This window comes from Microtus oregoni, unplaced genomic scaffold (assembly GCF_018167655.1).
Source record: "Microtus oregoni isolate MIOR12 unplaced genomic scaffold, Mior012 000005F_ref0000423, whole genome shotgun sequence".
Taxonomy (NCBI): Eukaryota; Metazoa; Chordata; class Mammalia; order Rodentia; family Cricetidae; genus Microtus; species Microtus oregoni.
This window is the reverse complement of record NW_024543064.1, coordinates 19,612,569-19,635,182: the sequence shown is the minus strand read 5'-3', so window position 1 is coordinate 19,635,182 and position 22,614 is coordinate 19,612,569. Positions and strand designations below refer to the sequence as shown.

The window sequence follows — 22,614 nt, the reverse complement described above, 5'->3', positions numbered from 1 at the left end:
CGGGAAGAAGAAATGTGTGTTCTGATCTGAGGCAGGCCAAGCTGTGTCCTGTCAGACCCTGGGATGTAGTAGCTGCTTCTAAATCCTGAACCCTCCTTCACTGTCATGAAGGCTACTCCTTAGCCTGCCTTGCAGGAGAATGGTTGGATGTGGGATTTGTTATATCATTAGAATGAGAGGAAAAAGCACTGCAGTTATGAATCAGAATGTCTCGATTACGATTCTTCCTTCTCCTCACGACACGTATATTTAAAATCTGAAAATCAAAGTGGACAAATTCAAAAGTAACAATAAGTCTCAGCCTCTATGATCTGTAAAGAGAGAGAAAAGCCCTCGGTCGGCCCAGACAGGGTGGAGAGAGGATGCTGAACGGGCACTCACACGCTATGTGGCTATGTGATGATTGGTAATAACGCCCTCATCTCACCTAAAATGGAACATGTTCGCCAGGCATGCTGTGGTTCGAAGAGCCAATCGGGAATAAATTAGAAAGCGGCCGCCTCGTTAAACACTGCAACATTACCGAGACCGCCCTCCCTCCTTCGTGCCGCTGGAGGGCGCTGTCCCTCTAAGTCCCGGCAGGCTCGGGCCAATCACGTGCTGCAGAAGTTCTTTAAAGCCCAAAGGAGGGAATTCAAACCGAGAGTGGGGGCGGGGAAGGGGCGTGCCTTTCAACCAATCAGAATCCCTGGGAGCCGGCACTCCGGTGCAAAACTCTGTTGGCCAATGGTAGGGGTGGGACGAGAGGCTGGGCGGCTCCCGCTGTGTGACAGCTGTGTCGACCAATGGGGATGCGGCCCGCGGCCTATAAGAGTCAGCTGGGTCCCAGCCACCTGGCTCTAAGGTCTGTTAGTCCTAGCCGCCGTCGGAGGTGTCCCCTGGGTTTGCCTCGCCGCCGCCGCCGGGTCCCCGCACCCCGCCCGCAGCTTCGGCCGGTGCGCATCCACTCTCACCGCTCTCCTCGCCTTAACCATTCCCGGGTTTCTGCCGTCGGGGCGCCGGGGCCGGGCGAATGATGCCGTCGGAGAGTGGAGCTGAGAGCCTGGAGCGGCCAGCTGGACAGGTGGGGACGGATGCAGCCTCGGTAGAGGCCACGGCTGGGGCGGCCGGCGGCGGCCCGGACCCAGAGGCCTCCTCGGTTCCTCTGGGACGGCACCAGAGCCGGCTGAGCTGGCCACAGGTGAAGCGGCTGGACGCGCTGCTGAGAGAGCCGATCCCCATTCACGGGCGAGGCAACTTCCCCACGCTGAGCGTGCAGCCCCAGCAGATCGTGCAGGTGAGGGGACGCTGGCAGGGGCAGGGGGCTGAGGCGGTGCTCTGCCGCAAGACACCTGGAGTCTACGATTGGCTCCGCAACTAGGGAAACTAAGGAACGGGGACCGGGGCCACCAGCTTAGCTCTTCTGCACCCTATTGAGCATTCCTGTCCACAGTTCCCTTATTCCCTGGGAACCACTCACCAGGATCCTCGCTGGGAGATGAGGAGGCACTACTAGATGGGGCATCGCCCCGTCTGCAAGCAAAGGCAAAAGGTACGGGCAGCCGCCAATTAGGAATGTGTGTGTTTGATTCCAAAATAGCTTTCTTCCTCTACTTCACATCCTTGGACCTCCTGCTCCCTCAGGGTTCCAGGGGCACTTTGTCCTTGTGTTCCCACAGCCCTTGGGTCAAGAAACTTTGGCTAGGTGAAACAACTCAGAAATCCTTGGGAAGACTCCCTGCCTCCCACGCGCTTCGGCCAGACCGGAGACCCCACCCCTGAAGATAGCATCACATTTCCATTTTAGGTCTTCCTCCTCCCTTAAGACTGGAAATGAAGGCCAGTCAAGGTTCAGACCCCAAAAGCACCCCGCCCCCTCCTGGGGATCAGGAGGGGGAAGGTTCTAGCAGCTGCTTCCTCTATCAAACTCCATCTTCCCTTTTACTTAACCCTGTATGACCTCAAACTTACTCTTTGGGGTTCTAGCCTGAGCATTCCGGTATTCTGAAATACCAGAGGACGCCAGTTCTCACCCCCCATTCTAGCTGAGACCTCAGGTGGGACCCTCAGCTACCTAAGGCTACCCCATGAGGTGGAGATCAAGCTCAGGGAATCCTGGAGCTCACCGGGAGCAGATGGTACAGGTTCCACTGTTTCCCACCACTCCCCCTGGCTCCGAAGCTCAACATCTACATCTTAAGGGAGTGTGATAATGGGCTAGAAAAGTCTAGCGATGCTTTCTGTGTCTTCCATCCAATCATGGGCTTTACATGCAAACCAGGTAAAGCTGGACATAATATGTCCCCCCCACTCCTGCTACTATAGCCTCCAATAGAGAGGGAGGGTGGCCGCGGGGGGATGGTCTTACCCTCCCTTCCTAGGAACAAAGATTGACATGGAGGGGGCGGGGACAGAATTCTCCTGGGCTGACTCACTGGCTGTCCCAGTGGAGCTGGCTAAGGCATTCCTTGCTTGCCCGCTGTCGTCTGGATCATTAGTAAACCCATTTCGGCTTTTTGTTTTGAAATAGGGTCTTCCTGTGTTATGCCTGGGCTCCTCTCAAACTTAAAGACCCAAACCATCCTCCTGCTCCAGGGTCCTGAGTATCTGGTGTAGCCACCACTCTGCCAGTAAATACCATAACCCCAGGCATGAAGTTCCGGAAGGAAAGGTGGTCCTCAACATGAACCTGCGTGTTCCTCTGCAGGAACACGTATCTCAACTGACACTAAGGGCACACATGCGACTGGGTACCATCCTCTGTCTCCTAGTCGTGTGAGGGAGACTGAGTGAATGGGAGCCAAGTTTATGGTCTGGTCCTCCTAAACTAGGGACACCCCAGAGCAGGGAACCATGGGCTGTGGAGTGGATAGGTGACAGAGGCTTCAGGACTAGACTGAGAAGTCGCGTGTCTGAGCTCATGGCTTATTCCCTCTGCTGGGCTTCACGGCCCCATCTGTGCAATGGAAGTGGATTCCACCACTCAGCAATATCCTTTCTGGCTCCAGACTCCCAAGGGAACGCGTGCCTTCACCTGCCTCTGCAGCCAGTCTCCTGGTGGGGATCCACAGCTAGCAGCTTTAAAAGCTGTTGGGATGTTAGGGGTGGGGGGAGGAGGGAAGAGCTTTCTGGGCTCCTCCCAGTGCTAAGTTGTCTCATGGTTCAAGAATGGACGCCTTCTACCTCTATGCCCAACAAAAACTTCTCTACAGCCTCAATCTGAGCAGCTAGGGAAATCCATCCTTGTTTGTGCCTGGCTAAAGGGACCCGCCTGTTTGTAGGAGCCCTTCTCTGTCTAGCTCTGGAGACCAGGTTCTAGCTCAACTCTGCCACCTTCTGTCTTTGTGACCTTGAACAGGGCAATGGCTTTCTCGGGCCCAGAAAACTGAACTAAACAATCTGGATCTCTCCAGCTGCAGCCAGAGGGCTTGCTCGTGCAAGCTTTGCAAGTCTTCAGTCTTCCTAAGGTCTCAGCAGAAGCCTTGGACAGAGCAAGCAGTTTGTGCACCTCAGCACAGGAGAAAGGAAGCCATAGTCGCTGCCCCCTCCTAGGCTGGAAAGTTTGATTTGGGAGGCTGTGAGCTGCCCTGCACTCCTTGGGTGTGGCAGTATCTGGGGACCGCCTGTCAAACTGGCGAGATTCATACCTGGGAGAGAGACAACAGCCCATGGTTGGCTGACACAGCTGGCCTCATGGCCCTGACGCAGGGGACATAATGAGGGGATTGCTACCTACTCACTCACCTGGCCAGATGCCATGCCCTGGAGTGGGCATCAGCTGAGGAGCAGGAGTTGGCACTAAGGCTCAATCAGCTCACCTGAGACTCAGGGTGGGAGATGGCCTCTCATTGGCTACCTGGGGGGAGGGCAGTTGCCAAGGGGCGCAATTGAAAGATCCCCATGCTGGCTGCAAACACTAGCCCTGTTTGGCTAACGACATTCCCAGCCCCCACCTTCCCACTACCATCTATCAGTGATTTGAGGTTCATCCTCGTTTTGAAAAAAAAAAAAAAAGTGTGGTGGTGCGCCTGCCCATTCCATCACCTCGATGGAGGTGGGGAGAGCGGAAGTTCAGAGACACCCTCAGCTAGTTTGAAGCCGGCGTGGGCTGCCGAGACTCTGTCTCAAAATATCTAGAGAGAGACAGACAGATAGATAGATGTGGGAAATTGGTTTAATTTTGACACCTGGTCTTGCTATATATCCTAGATTGGTCTCCAACTCTCAGTGATCCTCCAGCCTCAGGCTCCCAAGTGATAGGGATTACAGGCATTCTCCTCCATGGATAGTCTTCTTCTTCTGAAGCCTGGGCCTGGACGTGGTAGTGAGGGGGTAGGCTATGCTGGGGGTAGGAGCCATTTGTAGAGAGTGGGCTTAGCATCCGTGACCTCCAGGTTCAGGCCTCACTCAGCAGCAAAACAAAAAGACAGGCTTGGAATTGGCTGTACCTGGGTTCGATCTCGAGGGTGTGACTTCATTCCTATGAACCTAAGTTTCCCCATCTGTGACATGGAGATGAAGATCCATCCCTGTGGGTTCTTTTTTTTTTTTTTTTTTTTTTTTTTTTTTTTGGTTTTTCGAGACAGGGTTTCTCTGTGATTTTGGAGCCTGTCCTGGAACTAGCTCTTTAGACCAGGCTGGTCTCGAACTCACAGAGATCCACCTGCCTCTGCCTCCTGAGTGCTGGGATTAAAGGCCTGCGCCACCACCGCCCGGCCTCCCCGTGGGTTCGTGCTTGGTTGATTGGTTACTTCGGTTAGGTTTTGGTGCTGGGGATGGAGCCCAGAGCTTTACACATGTTAAGGATGCCCTCTGCAGCTGAGCCACACCCAGGTCCCGTCCCCCACCATAGATTCTGCTGAGGTCCTGCATCTGATGCTTACTAAATACCTAACCATGGTACTCCTCCCTTTCCCACCCCTGGCTGAATGTTCCGAGGGCCAGTTCTTTCCTTCCCACCCCCATTACCATGACAACTCCTTCCGGAAGTCTTCCTGGAGGGAGCCGCCCGCCTCAGATTGCCCCACTGCGGCTTGCTTCCTCAGCATTTACCTGCATTCTTCGCAGTAATTCCCTGGGAGGCTGGGGAACAACCTGCCCCAGAGCCCGCTGACTTGGCAGCGAGGTGGGGTTGCAGAGTCACTGAGGGCAGGAATGCTGCCTGGTCACTTTCAGGACACCGTGTGAAGGGCTTGGGGTTGCCAGGAAACCAAATGTCTTGTATTCACCCCCAGCTTCACTCCTCTCCCGTGAGAGCCAATGCCCAGAAGACTTACAGGTGTTCCCTGTCGGGTTCCCATGCATCAACCCTGGGGCTCCAGGTGGGGTCCTCCATATCCTCCTGCCTCAGCCTTCTAAGTGGCTGGGATTATAGGCCTGCTCTGTCACGCCCAGCTCAGCCCTGTCATTTCTGAATGGCTTCTGCCCATGTAGCATTTGCTTCCCTGGCTCCTTTTGAGGGCAGAAGAAAAAAATGTTTGTGTCATAGTCAGAAGAAAGAATGGGGCTGGAGAGAAGCCCAGCAGTTAAGAGCACTGGCTGCTCTTGCAGAGGACTGCCTGCTCTTCCCGGCACCCACAGGATGGCCCACAACCACCTGTAACCCCAGTTCCAAGGGTCTGAAGCCCTCTTCTGGCCTCCATGGATGGAGCACATGTGTAAACACACATATACATAAAATTAAAAAAATTTTTTTTTTTTGGTTCTTTTGAGACAGGGTTTCTCTGTAGCTTTGGAGCCTGTCCTGGAACTAGCTCTGTAGACCAGGCTGGCCTCGAACTCACAGAGATCCGCCTGTCTCTGCCTCCCGAGTGCTGGGATTAAAGGTGTGCTCCACCACCGCCCGGCAAATAAAATCTTTTAAAAACTGAAAATAGCCAGGAGGAGGTGGCACAGCCCTTTATTCCCAACACTCAGGAAGCAGGGGCAGGTGGGTCTCTGAGTTCGAGGGCAGCCTGGGCTACAGAATGAGTTCCAGGACAGCCAGAGAGAGCTCCATAGTGAGACCCTGTCTCTAAATAAATAAATTCAAAATTCAAAAGAACTTACATGGACTTGTGAATCTAGGCAACTTGGGTCCTGATCTTAGCCTTGGACGTGCATTTTCACACCCCTTCATCGGCTGGCTGGAACAGTAGTCCTAAAAAGGATTGCCATGGGAGTGCAGCCCATCACACAGTGCCTGGCACGATACCGAGCGTTTGCTTGCCCTGTTAGGAAGGTCAGGTAGCACGGTGGAAAGCTCTAGGCCCGAACTGAATGCCCGGCTCTATATTTACCAGCTGTGTGACTTTGGAAAGCTCTCGGGCTACTCTGTGCTTCTGTTTCCCAACCTGTGAAGCAGGACTATACCTTGCCTCATCAGGTTATTAGGAAGATTAAGTGAGGTTGTATTTTAATATAAAGTGCTTAGTAAGTTCTCGGCTTGCGTTTGTTATTTTTATTGCTCTTCTGAGTCATTCCTTTCAACTGGGCCCTTCTCCAGATTGGCAAATCAAGGCTTTGTAAGTTACAAGACTTTGCAAAGACACAGAAACCGGTAAGAGGTCAGCAGTAATGGATAGGTAGGGCGATTAATCCTGGAAGCCCTGGGTGCAGACCTGAGAGGCACAGGCACCTGACCCTTCTCTCCTCCCCACCACCCCTGCAGGTGGTCCGCAGCAGCCTGGAAGAACAGGGATTGCACGTACACAGCGTTCGGCTGCACGGCTCAGCCGCCAGCCACGTGCTGCACCCTGAGAGTGGCCTAGGCTACAAGGACCTGGACCTGGTGTTCCAGATGGACCTACAGAGTGAGGCATCCTTCCAGCTGACCAAGACAGTGGTCCTGGCTTGCCTGCTGGACTTCCTGCCGGTGGGAGTGAGCCGGGCCAAGATCACGCCCCTGACCCTCAAGGAGGCCTATGTGCAGAAGCTGGTGAAAGTGTGCACGGAGCTGGACCGCTGGAGCCTTATCTCGCTGTCCAACAAGAGCGGTAAGAACGTGGAACTCAAATTCGTGGACTCCGTGAAGCGCCAGTTCGAATTCAGCATCGACTCCTTCCAGATCATCCTGGACTCACTGCTGCTCTTTGGCCAGTGCTCTTGCACACCAATGTCGGAGGACTTCCACCCTACTGTGACAGGCGAGAGCCTATATGGGGACTTTGCTGAGGCCTTGGAGCATCTGCAGCACCGAGTCATTGCCACCCGCAGCCCTGAGGAGATTCGCGGCGGCGGCCTCCTCAAGTACTGCCACCTCCTGGTGCGGGGCTTCCGACCAAGGCCCAGCACTGACGTTCGTGCCCTACAGCGATACATGTGTTCCCGTTTCTTCATCGACTTTCCGGACCCGGTGGAGCAGAGGCGCGTTCTGGAGCGCTACCTGGAGGCCCACTTTGGCGGAGCAGATGCAGCCCGCCGGTATGCTTGCCTTGTGACACTGCACCAGGTGGTCAACGAGAGCACAGTGTGCCTCATGAGCCACGAGCGCCGCCAGACCCTGGACCTTATCACCATGCTAGCCCTCCAGGCGCTAGCTGAGCAGGGCCCTGCTGCCGCCGCTGCCCTGGCCTGGAGACGTCCAGGCTCTGATGGAGTCGTACCAGCCACTGTTAATTACTATGTGACCCCCATGCAGCCCCTGCTGCCCCGGGCTCACTCCTATCCCACCTGGCTGCCTTGCAACTGACTGATCCTGGCTAGAAGGGAATGAGCTTCGTGGGGGTGGGGCAGGATCATCAGGTATGTGCGGAGGATGTGGCCAGACACCGGCCGCCTGTGCCAGCTGGCCTGGTACTAGAGGGTTGGGCTTTTGAACAGACCAGACTTTTCCTGCATGAGGTTCCTATGGGGCGAATCAGGTTCCTGATAGGAGGACCCTTTGGTCATCGCACCACACTCCTGGACCTGCATGACTTGGGTCACAGAGATCAACCTGTTGAAAAGACAAAGTCAGCTGGGGTGGCGGTCTCAGTACTGACACCTTGGGTGGATTTCCATGGCCTGGATGGGGTCAGCCCACAAGGACCCAGAAGTTCCTACACTGGCTACAAAACGACATCACGTGACAGGAATACTCACTTTGGGGTCTATATGAATGACTCACAGAGCCAGGTGGTCCAACCTTGCTGACCATTGAGAAGGTAAACCAAGGCATGAGGCAGCTCCCTGGGTTTCTGGAGGGATGGGAATTCAGGCTCCTGAAACCCATGTGGCCTTCTTGAGGTGCTAAGGTGTCCAGTGGACAGGTAAACAGCCACGACGGGATGCCTCCCAGTATGCCACCCTCTCCCTTCCCTTGTGTCTCCCAGGAGCCCTGCTGTCTGGGCACTAATGCTGGGGGCTGCCTGGTTCAAAGCTGCTGCAGTCAGCGACTCCCACCCCACGGCTCGGTTATGGGATTTTCACGTGGCGGGTGGGCGGGAGGCATACCCCATCTCTTTTTCCCATTCCTCTGAGCTTGCCACTGTGGTGCACTCTTCCCACCAATAAAAGTGTCTACACCTGGCATAACCGTATGCTTTCTCCTGGGGTAAGGATCTCTATGGCACAGGTTAGCCCTACCTCCCCAGGCTGTTTGACTTGTGAGGTGGGAGGAGGAGCCAAGGAGCAGCTGTTGCGAGTCCCTCCTGTCCAAAGCTTAACAGCTGTGAACTGGGAGTCTGGCTGGTCTCCGTGTTGGCTCAGCAAGTCTAGGCCTCTCGTGTTAAAGGGGTATATGCCCCGGAATCCTAGAGGCCCGAACCTGGCCTTTGGTGAGCATGTCTGTCCACTCTGTCTGCCCAGGAAGCAAGCAGGGTGAATCTGAACTGGAATGAAAGCTGAGGCTAGGTGACTTGCAGGGATCCCCCAGAGTCCAGGTACGGTCTTCCAAGCAAGTGGACACGGGCATGCTCTACCTTATTGTAAACAGGTCCTCTAGAGAGTGGCTGGGTCTCTCTGAACCCAGCTGGGGCCAGCCAAGTGGTCCAGCAGTGCCAGCTTTTGGGGAGCTATTCCCTCAGGGCATCGGTCACTCACTTCTGGACGCTGCCTGCTGTTTACCCCGCCTCTTTGATCTGGAGATCGCAAAGCTTTTAACATATTCAGCCTCATTAGGCCCCTCTGAAGTGGTGACTTTGATGGTTCCAGTCAGGTGGAAAAGAATAAAGCAGCAAAGGAGGCCCCAGGGGGTCATCAGAGGGAGTGCTCACCTGTGCTGTGGGTTTGGCTAGGTGCCTCAGTTCCTTCTGCTCCTGGCTCTAAATGGCTGGAAAGGCAATTGAAAAGGATCTCCCAGGCCTGACTGTGCTGGCACACACCTTTAATCCCAGCACCCTGGAGGCAGAGGTAGGCAGACCTCTGAGTTTGGGGCCAGCCTGATCTACAGAGTGAGTTCCAAGACAGGCTCCAAAAGCTACACAGAGAAAGTTTTGAAAAAGAAAAAAACGGGGGGAGGGGGGCTCTCCTCTCCCACCCACCTGTGGCCACCTCATTAAGGTGCTCAGAGAGACAAAGCTTCTCCTACCTCCTGATTTGGCCATGTGAGCCTAAACCTGAGCTGGGAACATTGTAAACACAGCAGGCTCAATGGCTTGGGATGCGGGTTCACCTGGATTTGCTTGGTTCAGATGAGAAACCCAGTTCTTTCTTCGTGTGTATGCACCGAGCTCAACCATACGCCTGTTATGGTTCTGGGTTTAGGATCCCTACCCTTGTGACAGTTATACCCTAATAAGGTAAACAGTGTGATCTTAGAAGGTCAGCAATGCAGAAAAATGTATGTAGCAAGGAACTTAAATCGACACAAGGTGCCCCTCATGGAAGATGGTATTGGATTGAACAAAGCCTGATAGGTTCTGGGAAGTGAGCCATGTAGCTGTCTAGAGAAAGTGTTCTGGGCCAAGGGAGCTTGTCTGTGAATGCACACGTGCCCTGGCAGGCATGTCTGAAGGAGGGCACGTGTGCCTAAGGATGTCTGGCCGGTCCTGTGTGGGTGTGGGTACTCTCTGGAGCCGGCACGCACATGTGCGTGGATGTGACGAGGTGGGGGGAGTGGCAGACGTTCACGGCAACAGCTGTGGAGCGTGATTTATTCTAGGCCCAATGCCATGCTTAGGTCCGTCCAAGCACTGGAGTCGCATCCTTACAACAACTCCAGAGAACAGTGTTCTTTCCATCTTAGAGACAAAAACGCGGGCCGAAGCGGTGGAAGAGGTTTGCCGGACTCCAGACGTTGCATCCGCCCTTGCACTGTAGTTCCACACGAATGACGGTGACAAGCCTGTCTCCTGTGCACTTGTGGCAAGGCTCGGGCTATTTTCTGTATGACTGGCAGAGTGTAGCAGAGTGCCAAGACATACATTTTCTTGATGTATCTGTGCCAGTAGTCATGGCTTGGGGTGACTGTCTGGGACCTGTTGTGGCAACAGCACACCTGAGAGCTATGGGTGTGGTACATTGTTTCCGGGTGTGAGAAAAACACTCTGTACCTGACGTTGTCCTTGTGGATTATCCCCGTGGCTACCTAGGAATGCCAGGATGTGCAGGCTGCAGGAATTCGGAATCCGGACAGCCGAGGGGAGAGAGTCCTGTCCTTCAACTTCTAACCGCTGTACCAATAACAACCCACCCACCCCTTCCTACCAGTTGTAAGTCAGGGGGCCAGAGCCACAGTGGGCACCCCTGGGCAGGTACATGGTATGCCGGCCCCTCCTGATCCACTATCCACCCATCTGCTCAGGGCCCTGGGGAGGCTGTTGGGTGGCATCAATGGCTCCCTTGTTCCCCAGTTTCCTGCTGCTCTTGACACTGAGGCCCCAGCAGGAGGAGCCTGAAAGGAGAGGGTGTTTACTCTTCTCCCTCCCTCCCAGGCTGTCATGGTTCACAGCCCTCGCGCAATGGCAGCAGGCCTTTAACACTTGCCTCCCAATGTGAGTTATTCTCATGAGCTCTCTCTGGAACCCAGGGCCTTCCACATTCTAGGCAAACACCTTATTACTGAAGTTACAGCTCTAGTTTTTTGTTTTCTTGATTTTTTCTTTTCTTTTCTTTTTTTTTGAAGACGGAGTATTCCTGTGTCCTGTGTAGCCCGGGCTAGCCTTAAATTCTCCCGTCTTCCTGCCTCCGTCCCCTGAGTGCCGGGATTACAGTGTCACCAGTTCTGGCTTCCCTTTATTAGTTTCTTAGATACATCCCACACCTACGTTTGTTTTTGGAGACAGGGTTTCTCTGTGTATCTCTGACTGTCCTGGAACTCTTTCTGTAGACCAGGCTGGCCTCGAACTCGCAGAGATCCACCTGCCTCTGCCTCCCTGAGTGCTGGGATTAAAGGCGTGCACCACCGCTGCCCGGCTCCCATACCTTTTCTAAAGTCCCCTTTAAAAGACTCTCCCCAGGCTGGAGAGATGGCTCAGTGGTTAAGAGCATTGCCTGTTCTTCCAAAGGTCCTGAGTTCAATTCCCAGCAACCACATGGTGGCTCACAACCATCTGTAATGAGGTCTGGTGCTCTCTTCTGGCCTGCAGGCATACACACAGATAGACCATTGTATACATAACAAATAAATAAATAAATATTAAATAAATAAATAAAAGACTCTCCCCAGTTTAAATGCACCTGTCTCCTGAGACCCCAAGGGACAGTCACCCACAACACTACACCACAAGCGCTGACATCCAGCCTGCTCGTGTCCCTCGGTCTCATGTATTTCTTTCTGGGCTTCCTTGTCATACCGCTGTTAACCAAGGGTCAGCTCTGAGCCAAATCAAGGGAAAACCGCTCTGTAAGCCAGTCCCTAGGTCCAGACTGCCAAACCAAACAGAAGCTGTCACCCACCAGACAGAAGGCGCAGGGACACTGCAACGTGAGCCACAACACCTCGCATTACTGAGTTTTATTCTTCCCGTGTGTATATAGTTGGGGACCGAGTCGATATACAGAAGCCTCTAAGTTCCGGGCGGTGTGTGAGTACATGTGCCTCCTTCCCTTGTCGTAAAGAAATGGATTTCCCCTGTGCATCGAACTTGGCTCGGAAGTTTGATGTTGCCACCCCCTCATCCTAAGAAAGAGGTGTCCCCCTAGGAGGCAGCAGCTGATTGTCTGCAAGGAGCCACAGGGATGTCCTCACTCACATGGGGAGGACAAGGACAGTGGCTGAAGGAAAATAGGCGTTTTCTACACCAGTGATTTGCCTCAAATAGTAGAAGTGACAGTAGGGACTCCAGCTACACTGTGACCTGCAGTGATGGGGGCTCCAGCTACACTGTGACCTGCAGTGACGGGGGCTCCAGCTACACTGTGACCTGCGGTGACGGGGGCTCCAGCTACACTGTGACCTGCGGTGACGGGGGGCTCCAGCTACACTGTGACCTGCGGTGACGGGGGCTCCAGCTACACTGTGACCTGCGGTGACGGGGGCTCCAGCTACACTGTGACCTGCGGTGACGGGGGCTCCAGCTACACTGTGACCTGCGGTGACGGGGGCTCCAGCTACACTGTGACCTGCGGTGACGGGGGCTCCAGCTACACTGTGACCTGCGGTTTAAGAATGAGGAGTCTATCTTTAAAGGAAACCCTTCTCGTGGTCACACTGGCCATGTTTGCTGCATTCTGCTAATTGACAGCATCTCAGGTCCCTGCATAAGCAAAGTTAAACGCAGTGTATGGAAAGCAACAATTCAGAGTATAGCAAGTTCCCAGGCCCCAGTCCCTTGCCACTGGAAGGGCTCCTGGGAGGAGGGTGCTGAGACTGGGTACAGTCAATCCTGGAAGTCTTCCTGAGGGCGGTGTCCAGAGGAGTGGAATGCAGAAGTCCAGACCCATAAAGTGGAGGCTCCAAGGAGCTGGAAGAACAATGCCAAGAGCCTTAATTACCTTTTCTAGAAGCTGTCCCACCCCACCCGAAACCTTCCACAGATGCTTCCTTGAGGACTGTCATAGGGAGGTAGGGCAAGAGGGTTTGCTATGGAAAGGGGCTCGGAGAAGCAGAGGTTCCCTCGGATCTTGGTCCTTGGCTGGGATCCCCATGAGGCTGAGCAGCTGGAATGGAATGTTCCTGGAATGAAGAGCCCGCCCCTCCCCCACGCCTCTCCTTCCTGAGCTCCCCAGGGCTGTTCCAGAGATTCCCAATATGGTGATGCTCTAGAGCCATGGCTCTCAACCTTCCTACCCCCCCCCCACCGGCGGCACCCTTTAAATCAGGTCCTCACGTTGTGGTGACCCCCGGCCATAAAACTATTGTCATTGCTACTTCATGACTATAACTTTGCTACTGTTATGATTGTCTCTGTGTTTTCCGATGGTCTTAGGCAATCCCTATGGGAGTGGAGACCCATAGGTTGAGAACCCCTGCCCTAGAGCCACCAAGGCTTGCGTTGTTCCTCTGGTGGAACAACCCATCTTTATCCACCTTTTGCATTGTCTCCTGCCCTAGGCAGAGTGGTTCCACCATCACAGAGCCCCACTATGAGGCACTCAGTAGGACTTCTTGCACCCAGATGTTAACCCTTCGCTAGTGTTTCTCGAGCTGGGAAGATAGCTTGGAGGTTAAGAGTATGTCCTGCTCTTGTATAGGTCTCAAGTTCAGCTCCCAGCACCCACACCAAACAGCTTACAAATGCCTGTAACTTCAGTTCCAGGGGGTCCCACACTGTGTCCTCCAAGGGCACCTGCACACACACATAATTTTTTGTTGTTTGTTTTTTTTTTTTTTTTTTGTTTTGTTTTTTCGAAATGGTTTCTCTGTAGCTTTGGAGCCTGTCCTGGAACTAGCTCTTGTAGACCAGGCTGGCCTCGAACTCAAAAAGATCCTCCTGCCTCTGCCTCCGGAGTGCTGGGATTAATGACATGTGCCACCACCACCTGGTTCACATACATATAATTTAAAATAAAAATCTTAAAAAAGGGAAAATATTTAGAGGCAGGAGTACTCATGCACACCTTTAACCCTGGCACTCAGGAGGCAGAGGCAGGTGATTCTCTGAGTTGAAGGTCAGCCTGGTCTATAGTGCAACTTCTAAGGCTGCACAGAGAAATTCTGTATCAAAAACCAAAACAAAAAATTAAAAACGGAAAGTCATTGCACCAAGCTGAGACAGTTCAGTTCACCCCAAGACCAGATTTCAGGTTTCTTTTGTTCTATTTTGAGCCCTTGTACCTGCCATAGAACATGTTCTCCTCTCCTGCTACCCAGGCTTTTTGCTCCCTTGGCACCGAACATCCCTGCCCCGAGCTTCAGGGAGGGGAGACAGCTGGAACAAGCCTTAGCTGTGCTGTGCATCCAGTCCTGAACATCTTTGGCCCACCCTTGCCATAAGCCAGGTATGTTGAGTCAGCTTGACTCACCTCTAGAACCCAGACAACCAGCAAGGGTGTGGCCAGTCCTGGGGGGCAGGGTGCAAGACACACTTGGCCGCCCCTGCAGCATCTCATACCTCCCTCCCAGGACTGGACCCACTAAAAACAAGAACTCAGAAATCCCCCCAAAATGGTGCTGTCGTTAGCCCACTGAGCTTTGAGGAGACTATCTGCACACCTCAGTCCTCTGCCTCATGGCGATGGGGCTAAGAGCCTTGCATGTTGAGTGTTTGAGAGAATGTGAACCATAGGTGCTTAGTGTGGTGCCCAGTGTGAAGGAAGTGGTCCATTTATTCCAGAACTAAGTGTTCTCGTCTCTCATCACTCTGGGCAGGGTGTAGTCAAGGAATAATGGGAGAAGAAACAGGCTGGGAATTTCCCAGCTTTCCTAAATACCTCCTCCCGGCCTAGACTCTCCAACTCGGAGATGCCAGGGCACCTGAGTGCTTGGTTCTCAAGGAATCAAGCTGTCATCACAAGACACTGCCCACTGCAGGTCTGGAACACCTTCGTCTGGACCTGTCACTTCAGCCTAATGTCTAGGAACCACATTGGTCATTAGGTGGTGGCGGAACCAAGTGATGTCATCAGCGGAACAAATAGGTATATTACAGAACTGACTCGGGTGCGGGCAGTCAACAGTGGAAGCCTCTTCCCAAGAAGTCTTTCCTACTGGAATCTCTCCTTGAAGGCAGGGTCCCCTCTGTCCCTTTTCTCGAGTTGTGCTCCCAGGGGTGATGGATGCAGAGCAGAACCCCAGCCTACTCATGCTAGAAGCCATCACTAGAACCACTCCGTCAGTAATGGGTCTCGGGAACAGCCACCACCGCTTATTACGCTGACCCTTACAGCTCAAAGCCAGCAAGCCCAGGACCACGGAGGAGATGGTGGAGGACTGGGCCACCTGAAACAGAACGCGCCCCAGGCCACGCCCCCAACTCTCACTAAGCAGCTCCACACTGCCCTCTGGTGGCAATGCTAAGTAAGTTAACTGCTGGGACCAGCCTAAAAGCAAAGGGGCTTGTGCTTCTGTTTACTGAGCACCCAGATTCACTGGTTGACATAGTGTCCTCATTGCACAGATCCCCAGGGTCCCTGAACTCGCCCAGTCTGTAGACTAGGGGCCATCAAGAAAGTATTCATCCAGAGCTACACAGTGAGACCCTGTCTCAAAAGCAAACGAAAGTGTTCAGGAAGTCATGTGGGAAGAGTGCTTCTGATCAGGGGTAGAGTAATATAAGCCATAGAAACCAAACTTCCAGAGGCTGGGGATGTAGCTCAGTTAGTGAGTGCCTGCCCAGCATGGACCAGACCCTGGGTCCAACACCAGACCCATAAACACAGCATGGTGGGGTATGCACTAAAACCCATTTGGGGAGGTGGAGGCAAGAGACCAGAAGTTCACAGTTGGGACCAGACAGGTAGTTCAGTAGGTAAAGATGCCTCTGCTGGGCCTGACCACCTGAGCTCAACCTCTGGGACCCACTTGGTGGAAGAGAGAATGGATTCCTGCAAGTTTTCCTCTGACCTCCACGCAGGGCTCCGGTACATGCATGCCCCTCACCCACCCACAAATAAGGCATGTTTTGAAGGGAAAAAAAAGTTCAAAATCATCCTGAGATATTTATGGAGGTTATGGCAAACGGTCTCAAAAACAAAATCAGAAAATAACCTGGGTTCCAGTTAGGTCTCCTGGGACGGTGACATCCAGGAAGGCTGCCTGGAAGAGGTCCAAAGAGCAAACCCTTCACGGTGGAGGCCGTCTGGTACGTGTTCCTCCTGAAACCCAGGGAGTAAATGGAAACCCGGGTCTGCTGGGTGAGGAGAGCCTGGAGCCGGACCTGGGGACTCTACACAGGGTGCTACGAGGCTCAGACAGGGCGAGAAGGTGACTTTCACTTGGTTGAAAGATGCACACAGACTAACTGTATAACCTGAGGTTCGAGTCAGTGAGTTCTGTGGTTCGCCTTGGCCCAGACTTCTTTTGTTGGGTGGGGGAAGGAAGTGGAGGGAGGTACCATCGCTGCCTATCCCCCCACGTGCCCACCCACTCTTCTCCAGCAAGTGTCATCTCTCTGTATCCACCCACCCCACCTCTAAATCAGGTCAAAGCTGATTACAGCGAACCCCAGAGACGGTCCTAACTGATGGCAGGGAGCACTCTACAGCGAACCCCAGAGACGGTCCTAACTGACAGCAGGGAGCACTCTATGCCATTAGCTGAAAGCAGCCGCGGAGCCACTGCCATCCTGCAGACCAGCAATCAGGTGGTCCTGGCAGAAGCCCAGCGCTGCAGCCAGCAATGTCACCTCCAAGAAGTCCTGTGCTCTCTGGGCCTCAGCACCCCGGATAAACTGAGAGGGCTCAGTAAGTCCACGTCAGTAAGGACACGTCAGAGTCCCCACGACACTGGTCCCAGAGCTTTCTCAGAAGCTCTGAGCGGTCCAGCTAAGGGGGCTTCATGAAGGCCTTCTGAGAACCCAGCCGCTAAGTCTGTTATGTGTGGAGAGAAAGGCCTGATGGGGGTAGGGTCAGCAGAGGACTCCTGCCCATGGCAATCTACTTGACTCCATTACTGATGGGACTCTGACATCTTCCTCTTCCTCCTGCACTCCCTTCTCAGGTCTGACAGGAGGGACAACCATATTCAGAGAAGTTGTGACTCGGAGAGGGGACAGTATTGTTCTAGGTCACTGTAGACAGGGTCCAGAGGTCAGCTCTCCCTAGCTGGAACACAATGAAAAGGGCACACACAGCCTAGGATCAGGTTTCTCTCTCTCTCTCTCTCTCTCTCTCTCTCTTTCTCTCTCTCTCATGTGACCTTGAGAAATCCCTTTTCCATTTTATAAAATGAGGACTTTAAATTAGCTCCTGGTTCCTGAGACACAAGGCAGCACCGGTCTCTAGGTGTGATTTAAATGAGCAAAATGTCCACAGCTTACAGTGAGAAAAAAAAATCCTACACCCTATTTTGGCTTCCCCCGCGGCCCTCCGGAGAGGCAGATATACCCTCTTTACCACTAACGAGTGGGCTGTCATCAATCAGATGCAGGAAGCGAGCCAGGGGCCAGGCCACTGAGTGCAGACAGAGGAATGGGGGCCTGAAGGGCATGTTGTCAGGAAGAAGCAGGTGGCATTTCCAGTCTGGCCCTTTAAGGCCCGCCTTTCTGGAAGCTGATGCCATGCCTGCCCCCTTGGGGCTGTTAAAGAGTCACCTGGCTCTGTCCCTGGCAGAGCCATCTTTAAGATACATTGGGGAGGGCTGCTGGTTGAGCAGGTGATAAACCTCCCATTCTGGTCATCTCCATCAGTCTACAAACACAGGTAACAAAATTATTAGGAATAAAGCTGTCTCCTAGAAGCGGCCTAACTAAACTCGCTGGTGGCAAATCTTCAACTTCTATGGGATTCTGTCTCCTCCAATGGGAAAGGGGCTCCGAGGAGGACAATCCCATCATACAGCCCCAAGGCAGCGCTCCTTCCATCCTGGGGTCTTACTCTTCCCTCCCATCCCCGAGAGATGGAGCCCTGCTGTGTAGAAACCAGCAGCTTCAAGGGCAGGACTTTACTTATAGTCCCAGGGGACCCAGGAGAGACCACACAAGCGCAGGTGAAGGTGGCAGATGCTACAGTATCGCAGTAGGCTCCAGCTGGCTAAAGTTTGCCACCAAATCCTTCCTGAAGCCCAACACCCTCCACTAGTTCAGCTCTGTAAGGGAACAAGAGCGCTGTCACTTAACCCAACAAGAGAGAAGCCACGAAAAAAACGGACAGCTCCCTTAGGGCCTCACAGATGCCAGGCACCCCAGAGATGAGAGATCACGACTACTGCACACCTCGACACAGACACACTGTACCCCAGAAAGCACCAGTTAACAACACCTCACCTTAGTCTCATTTTCAGGGCCCCCGGGCCCCCGCCTGTCTCCTCCGCAGAGATGACGCCGTCCATCTAGCCAGCACTCGGACCCGTCCGTCCGTCTGTCCTTCCGCCTGTCTCCGGAGCCCAGGGGTCGCGGGTTCTGAGGTCAGCGCTGCGGGGAGGCGGGGCCGCGGGGCGGGCTGCGGCGGAAGGGCGAGTCGGGCTCGGGGCAGTGGCCGCGCCGCAGCCGCCCGGCACCCCAGGGTACGCAGCTCCCCAGGCCCAGCGCCGAGGCCAGCAGCGCGGGAGGACGACCCCGGCGGCCGCGGCGCGCACCCTTCTTGAGACGCGACCCGTGCGCCGCCAGGTAGAGCTCGGCCTGGGCCACGCCGCCGCTCAGGCGACTCAGGCTCTCGGCGCGGTGCGCCAGGCGCAGCTCGGCAGCCAAGAAGACTCGGTGCAGCTGCAGCACCCGGCTCTCCAGCTCCGACACCAGGCGCCGGTGGCCCTCCACTTCCAGCAGTCGCCGCCGCGCTTCGGCCAGCTCCAGAGCGCGGCCCCCCGCCCCTGCCGCCGCACCCGCACCCCCGCCCGAGCCTCCCGCCGGGCCCGCGCCCTCCGGACCCCCACTAGCACCCTGGCGCCAGCGCTGCAGCTCCTGCCCCTCTGCGGGTGTCTCCGCCGCCTCGCGCAAGGGCGGTGACTGAGTGGGTGTCGGGGTCGAGGTCGGCGATGGAGGCGGGGGCTGGAGGGACGGCAGGGGCTCCCGGGGTGGCGGCGGGGGGGACCCCGGTTCTGCCGTCCCTTCCTGGGCCCCTGGGCCACAGGCGCTGATGCGGCAGCCCGGCATCCCCCGCCCCGCGGCGGTCCCCGGCTGTCAGTACGGTGGGGAGGAGAGATGCTGGGCACGAGAGAAGGGAGAGGCGGCCGCAGAACCCACACCCAGGCCGCACGCGCCGCCCCGCAACTTATAGCACATGGGGCGGAGCTATGGGCCGCACAGCCAATCCGAGACTTGCGGGTTCTCAATCGGCCCTGCCCTCTACCTAGAAGCGCGTCGGCAAGCGCCTCAGGTTCCCGGTCCTTCTCCCGGGTTGGCCCTATTTGGGGATCACCCCAAATTTTGGGTGGATAAGTAGCGGTCACTTTCCTGGCCTGGACTCTCACAGCGGTAAACTTCGAAGGGATGCTTAAAAGTCATACATTTCAGTCTCCACCCAGAGAAGGATTTGGATTGAGCGTCACCCCTGCCCCCCTTCCCCGCGCTCACGACCGTGAGAGCCTGGCCTAGAACTCAGCGCTCAGGATCTCCTGGGCCACAAGGCTCGCTAGGACGCCCTCCTCCATCATTCTGGGGTTGTGCGGTGATTAAGGCAAAGGGACGACTGACGTCCACAGAAGGATGGACATATGATTGGATTGGTTGCACACCAGGAAGGCACTTTGCTTGCAAAACAAACCCCACAGCCGCTGCTGCTGGGTCCGCCAACCTTCGTGGGGCCCTTAGAGAATCCCAAGGTGTGCAAAATTATTTTCCAGCTCCACGCCTGCCTGTGTGGGCACCTGCCTGCACACGATTCCTCCCCCGTACCATTTACGTGGAGGGGGAGACTTTGAAGAAGTCGCGTGCTCTGTGCTCAAGGTCACATTGCGGGATAGTGACTGAGTCTGGACGGAAATGAATAAGCTCAACCATTCGTCGGAGCCCTTTGAGATACTTGGATTCCTCTACTCCCCCAGGCGCTCGGCCCTGTATCTCGGATTTTAATCATTCTGGCTCTACCCAATTTCTCCCCCCCCCCCCCCCGCAGCTGAAGTAGACTTGCTGTTCCCCATTGGCCCGGACCCCGGTGGCCCTGCCTCCGATTGTAGCTGTTTGAAGGTGCCATCAAAGTCCGGGGTGGGAGGGGGCAAAGTCCGGAGGGCTGGAAAGCAGCTCTGAACCCCATTAGGAAGGACTACAGCGGGTCCCCGGGTTTCAGAGGGCCTGCCAAAGGTGTGGCCAGCGCCCCAAATCTCAAAGACTCTGAAGAGAAGACTGGTTTGAGGAGGAGGAAAGCCTTGGTCCCTCCCTTCTCCTGACCTTCTCTAAGTGCTTACGGGCGCCTTTTGATTGAGTTACCGCGGACTGTAGGCATGACAACAAGTCTCCAGAGAGGCAGCTCCTGGAGCGAGGGAGGAAGGGAGAGAGCGTGAGGGAGTTAGATTCAGAGAAGAGAGAAGACTCACAGATAGAAAAGGGGTGTTGAGTTAACAGGAGTAGCTCTCAGAGGAGACACACCGGGGAGATGACTCCGCGAGAGGAAGAGGAGAGGCCATTTAGCTCACTGAGCTCGGTCCAGTAACAGGATCCAGGGCTTCGGGTTAACAGGTACCTAGGTATAGAGACGCGGGGGGGGGGGGGGGGGAGCGGGGGGGGGGGGTGACATGGCACGGTGGGGAAAGTGAAGCCCAGGGAATGGGAACTCAGAGAGTCAGAGGGGTTCAATGAGATTGAGTAAGGGATCCTAAATATGGGTCTGTTTTTGAGAACAGCTTTGGGTCTCTCAATGCAAAAGCAATCCATCCAGAGAAACTTGGCTGATGTTTTCTGCATCAGCTGCCAACTCTCAGATGAATGGAGGTGAGGAACAACAGACAGGCCCTTATCCTGCACCCTCCCCCCCCAAGTCTCAGCATCCCTCCCATTCCTTCAAGGTGGCACAAGCCGGTAATTTCACCATTTCCAAAGTAGAGGCTGGAGGATCAAGAGTTCAAGGCCAACCTGAGCTACATGAAACCCTTACTAAAAAGAGAAAGGCCAAGGATGGCAGCTCATGCCCCTCTTCCAAGTACTTGGCAGGCAGAGGTAAAAGGATCTCTGCAAGTTCAAGGACAGCCTGGTCTACACGGTGAACTCCAGGGCAATCAGAACAAATCAGAGAAACCCTGTCTCAAACAAACAATGAAGATGGAGAGTCAGGATGGTACCATAAGGGTGGGGCTGCCTAAGGAATATAGTATTAAGGAATTATTATCTAAAGTTTCATATAATACATATAAGCCTATGTGTATATACATGCATACATACACAGTTTTTTTTAAATGATCCACTTCTTTTCTTAATTTTTTTAATATTTATTTATTATGTATACAATATTCTGTCTGTATGCCTGAAGGCCAGAAGAGGGCGCCAGACCTCTTTACAGATGGTTGTGAGCCACCATGTGGTTGCTGGGAATTGAACTCAGGACCTTTGGAAGAGCAGGCAATGCTCTTAACCACTGAGCCATCTCTCCAGCCCATACATACACAGTTTATATTAAAATTTCCCACCTGGTCTGACAATGCTATCCCCAAGAGTCATAGACTAAATCCCCAAAACTGAGCTTGGGAAGCCATCTTTGGAGTTGCTAGTCAAGGTAGCCCAAGAGGCTTCTAAAACATTGTAGGCTATGGCCATTGCCCTTGGTTGCTTCCCAGAGGCTGAAGGTAAGTCACGATTGCTGAAGGCGCTATGTACTTTGAACACAGGCCCCACATATCCAAGCTAAACCTGACCCGAAATCCTCCTCCCTGAGACTAGCTTTTACGGCACCAGAAGGTCCCATGCAAGCTTCCAAGAGAGGGAAGCAGCCAACCGAGCTACCCAGCTGTGATGCCCATGAACCATTTACACTAAAGGTGCAGGGGTGGCCCCCAGATCTCCATGGTAACCAGTAGCTTTATAATTGGACTTAAGGCTCCGTTCGGCAAGAGGGAAATCATGCCTGCTGCTGGAAATGTAGCCAACCACCTCAGGCTATTAGATCATAGATCTTGGAGGAGAATCTACAGCTGCCATTTTACCAAAGCAGCACAATTTCTGTGTTCTAAATCTGTATCCTTATAGCCATAGGCAAGTGCAGCTCTCCCTCCTTGTCGAAGAAACTTTGCCTTTGCAACAGGCAGAGACCATTATAGACAACCACACTGATCCAAATGCGAGTACGAGCGATCATGCGGTGCCCAGCCCCAGTGATCCGATGCGGTGCCCAACCCTCAGTGATCCTACGCGGTGCCCAGCCCCAGTGATCCGATGCGGTGCCCAGACCCCAGTGATCCGATGTGGTGCCCAGCACCAGTGATCCGATGCGGTGCCCAGACCCCAGTGATCCGATGCGGTGCCCAGCCCCCAGTGATCCGATGCGGTGCCCAGCCCCCAGTGATCCGATGTGATGCCCAGCACCAGTGATCCGATGTGGTGCCCAGCACCAGTGATCCGATGTGGTGCCCAGACCCCAGTGATCCGACGCGGTGCCCAGCCCCAGTGATCCGATGCGGTGCCCAGCACCAGTGATCCGATGCGGTGCCCAGACCCCAGTGATCCGATGTGGTGCCCAGCACCAGTGATCTGTCTACAACACAACTCCTCTATACCTAAGGAGAAAATCTCCCCAATCATTCATCCAATGCTAAGTGGTCAGCCCTGAATCATA

General features: G+C 54.4%; 2 protein-coding genes across 4 annotated transcripts; one reads left to right on the top strand and one right to left on the bottom strand.

Annotated features, from left to right (window-relative positions):
* The first annotated feature begins 854 nt into the window (after nucleotides 1-854).
* Nucleotides 855-7,771, top strand: Tent5b (terminal nucleotidyltransferase 5B). Its single transcript, XM_041652197.1, has 2 exons — nucleotides 855-1,276; nucleotides 6,629-7,771. The coding sequence occupies exons 1-2, from the start codon at nucleotides 1,013-1,015 to the stop codon at nucleotides 7,646-7,648; spliced, it is 1,284 nt and encodes a 427-aa protein (XP_041508131.1). The 5' UTR covers nucleotides 855-1,012; the 3' UTR covers nucleotides 7,649-7,771.
* A 4,047-nt stretch (nucleotides 7,772-11,818) lies between these two features.
* On the bottom strand, nucleotides 11,819-19,120 carry Trnp1 (TMF1 regulated nuclear protein 1). 3 transcript variants are annotated; one of them, XM_041653157.1, is made up of 3 exons: nucleotides 18,183-19,120; nucleotides 12,475-12,782; nucleotides 11,819-12,441 (listed from the first exon to the last, which is right to left on the bottom strand). In XM_041653157.1, the coding sequence occupies exon 1, from the start codon at nucleotides 19,005-19,007 to the stop codon at nucleotides 18,324-18,326; it is 684 nt and encodes a 227-aa protein (XP_041509091.1). In that variant the 5' UTR covers nucleotides 19,008-19,120; the 3' UTR covers nucleotides 11,819-12,441; nucleotides 12,475-12,782; nucleotides 18,183-18,323. The 3 variants fall into 3 exon arrangements, with proteins under 3 accessions (XP_041509091.1, XP_041509092.1, XP_041509090.1); XM_041653158.1 differs by having other exon boundaries at nucleotides 11,819-12,176; XM_041653156.1 differs by having other exon boundaries at nucleotides 11,819-12,782.
* Nucleotides 19,121-22,614: the final 3,494 nt, after the last annotated feature.

Coding starts and splice junctions, on each gene's coding strand:
- Trnp1 (XM_041653156.1), bottom strand. CDS start 19,007: ATGCCGGGCTGCCGCATCAGCGCCTGTGGCCCAGGGGCCCAGGAAGGG.
- Tent5b (XM_041652197.1), top strand. CDS start 1,013: ATGATGCCGTCGGAGAGTGGAGCTGAGAGCCTGGAGCGGCCAGCTGGA. Junction 1,277..6,628: donor AGCCCCAGCAGATCGTGCAG/GTGAGGGGACGC, acceptor CCACCCCTGCAG/GTGGTCCGCAGCAGCCTGGA.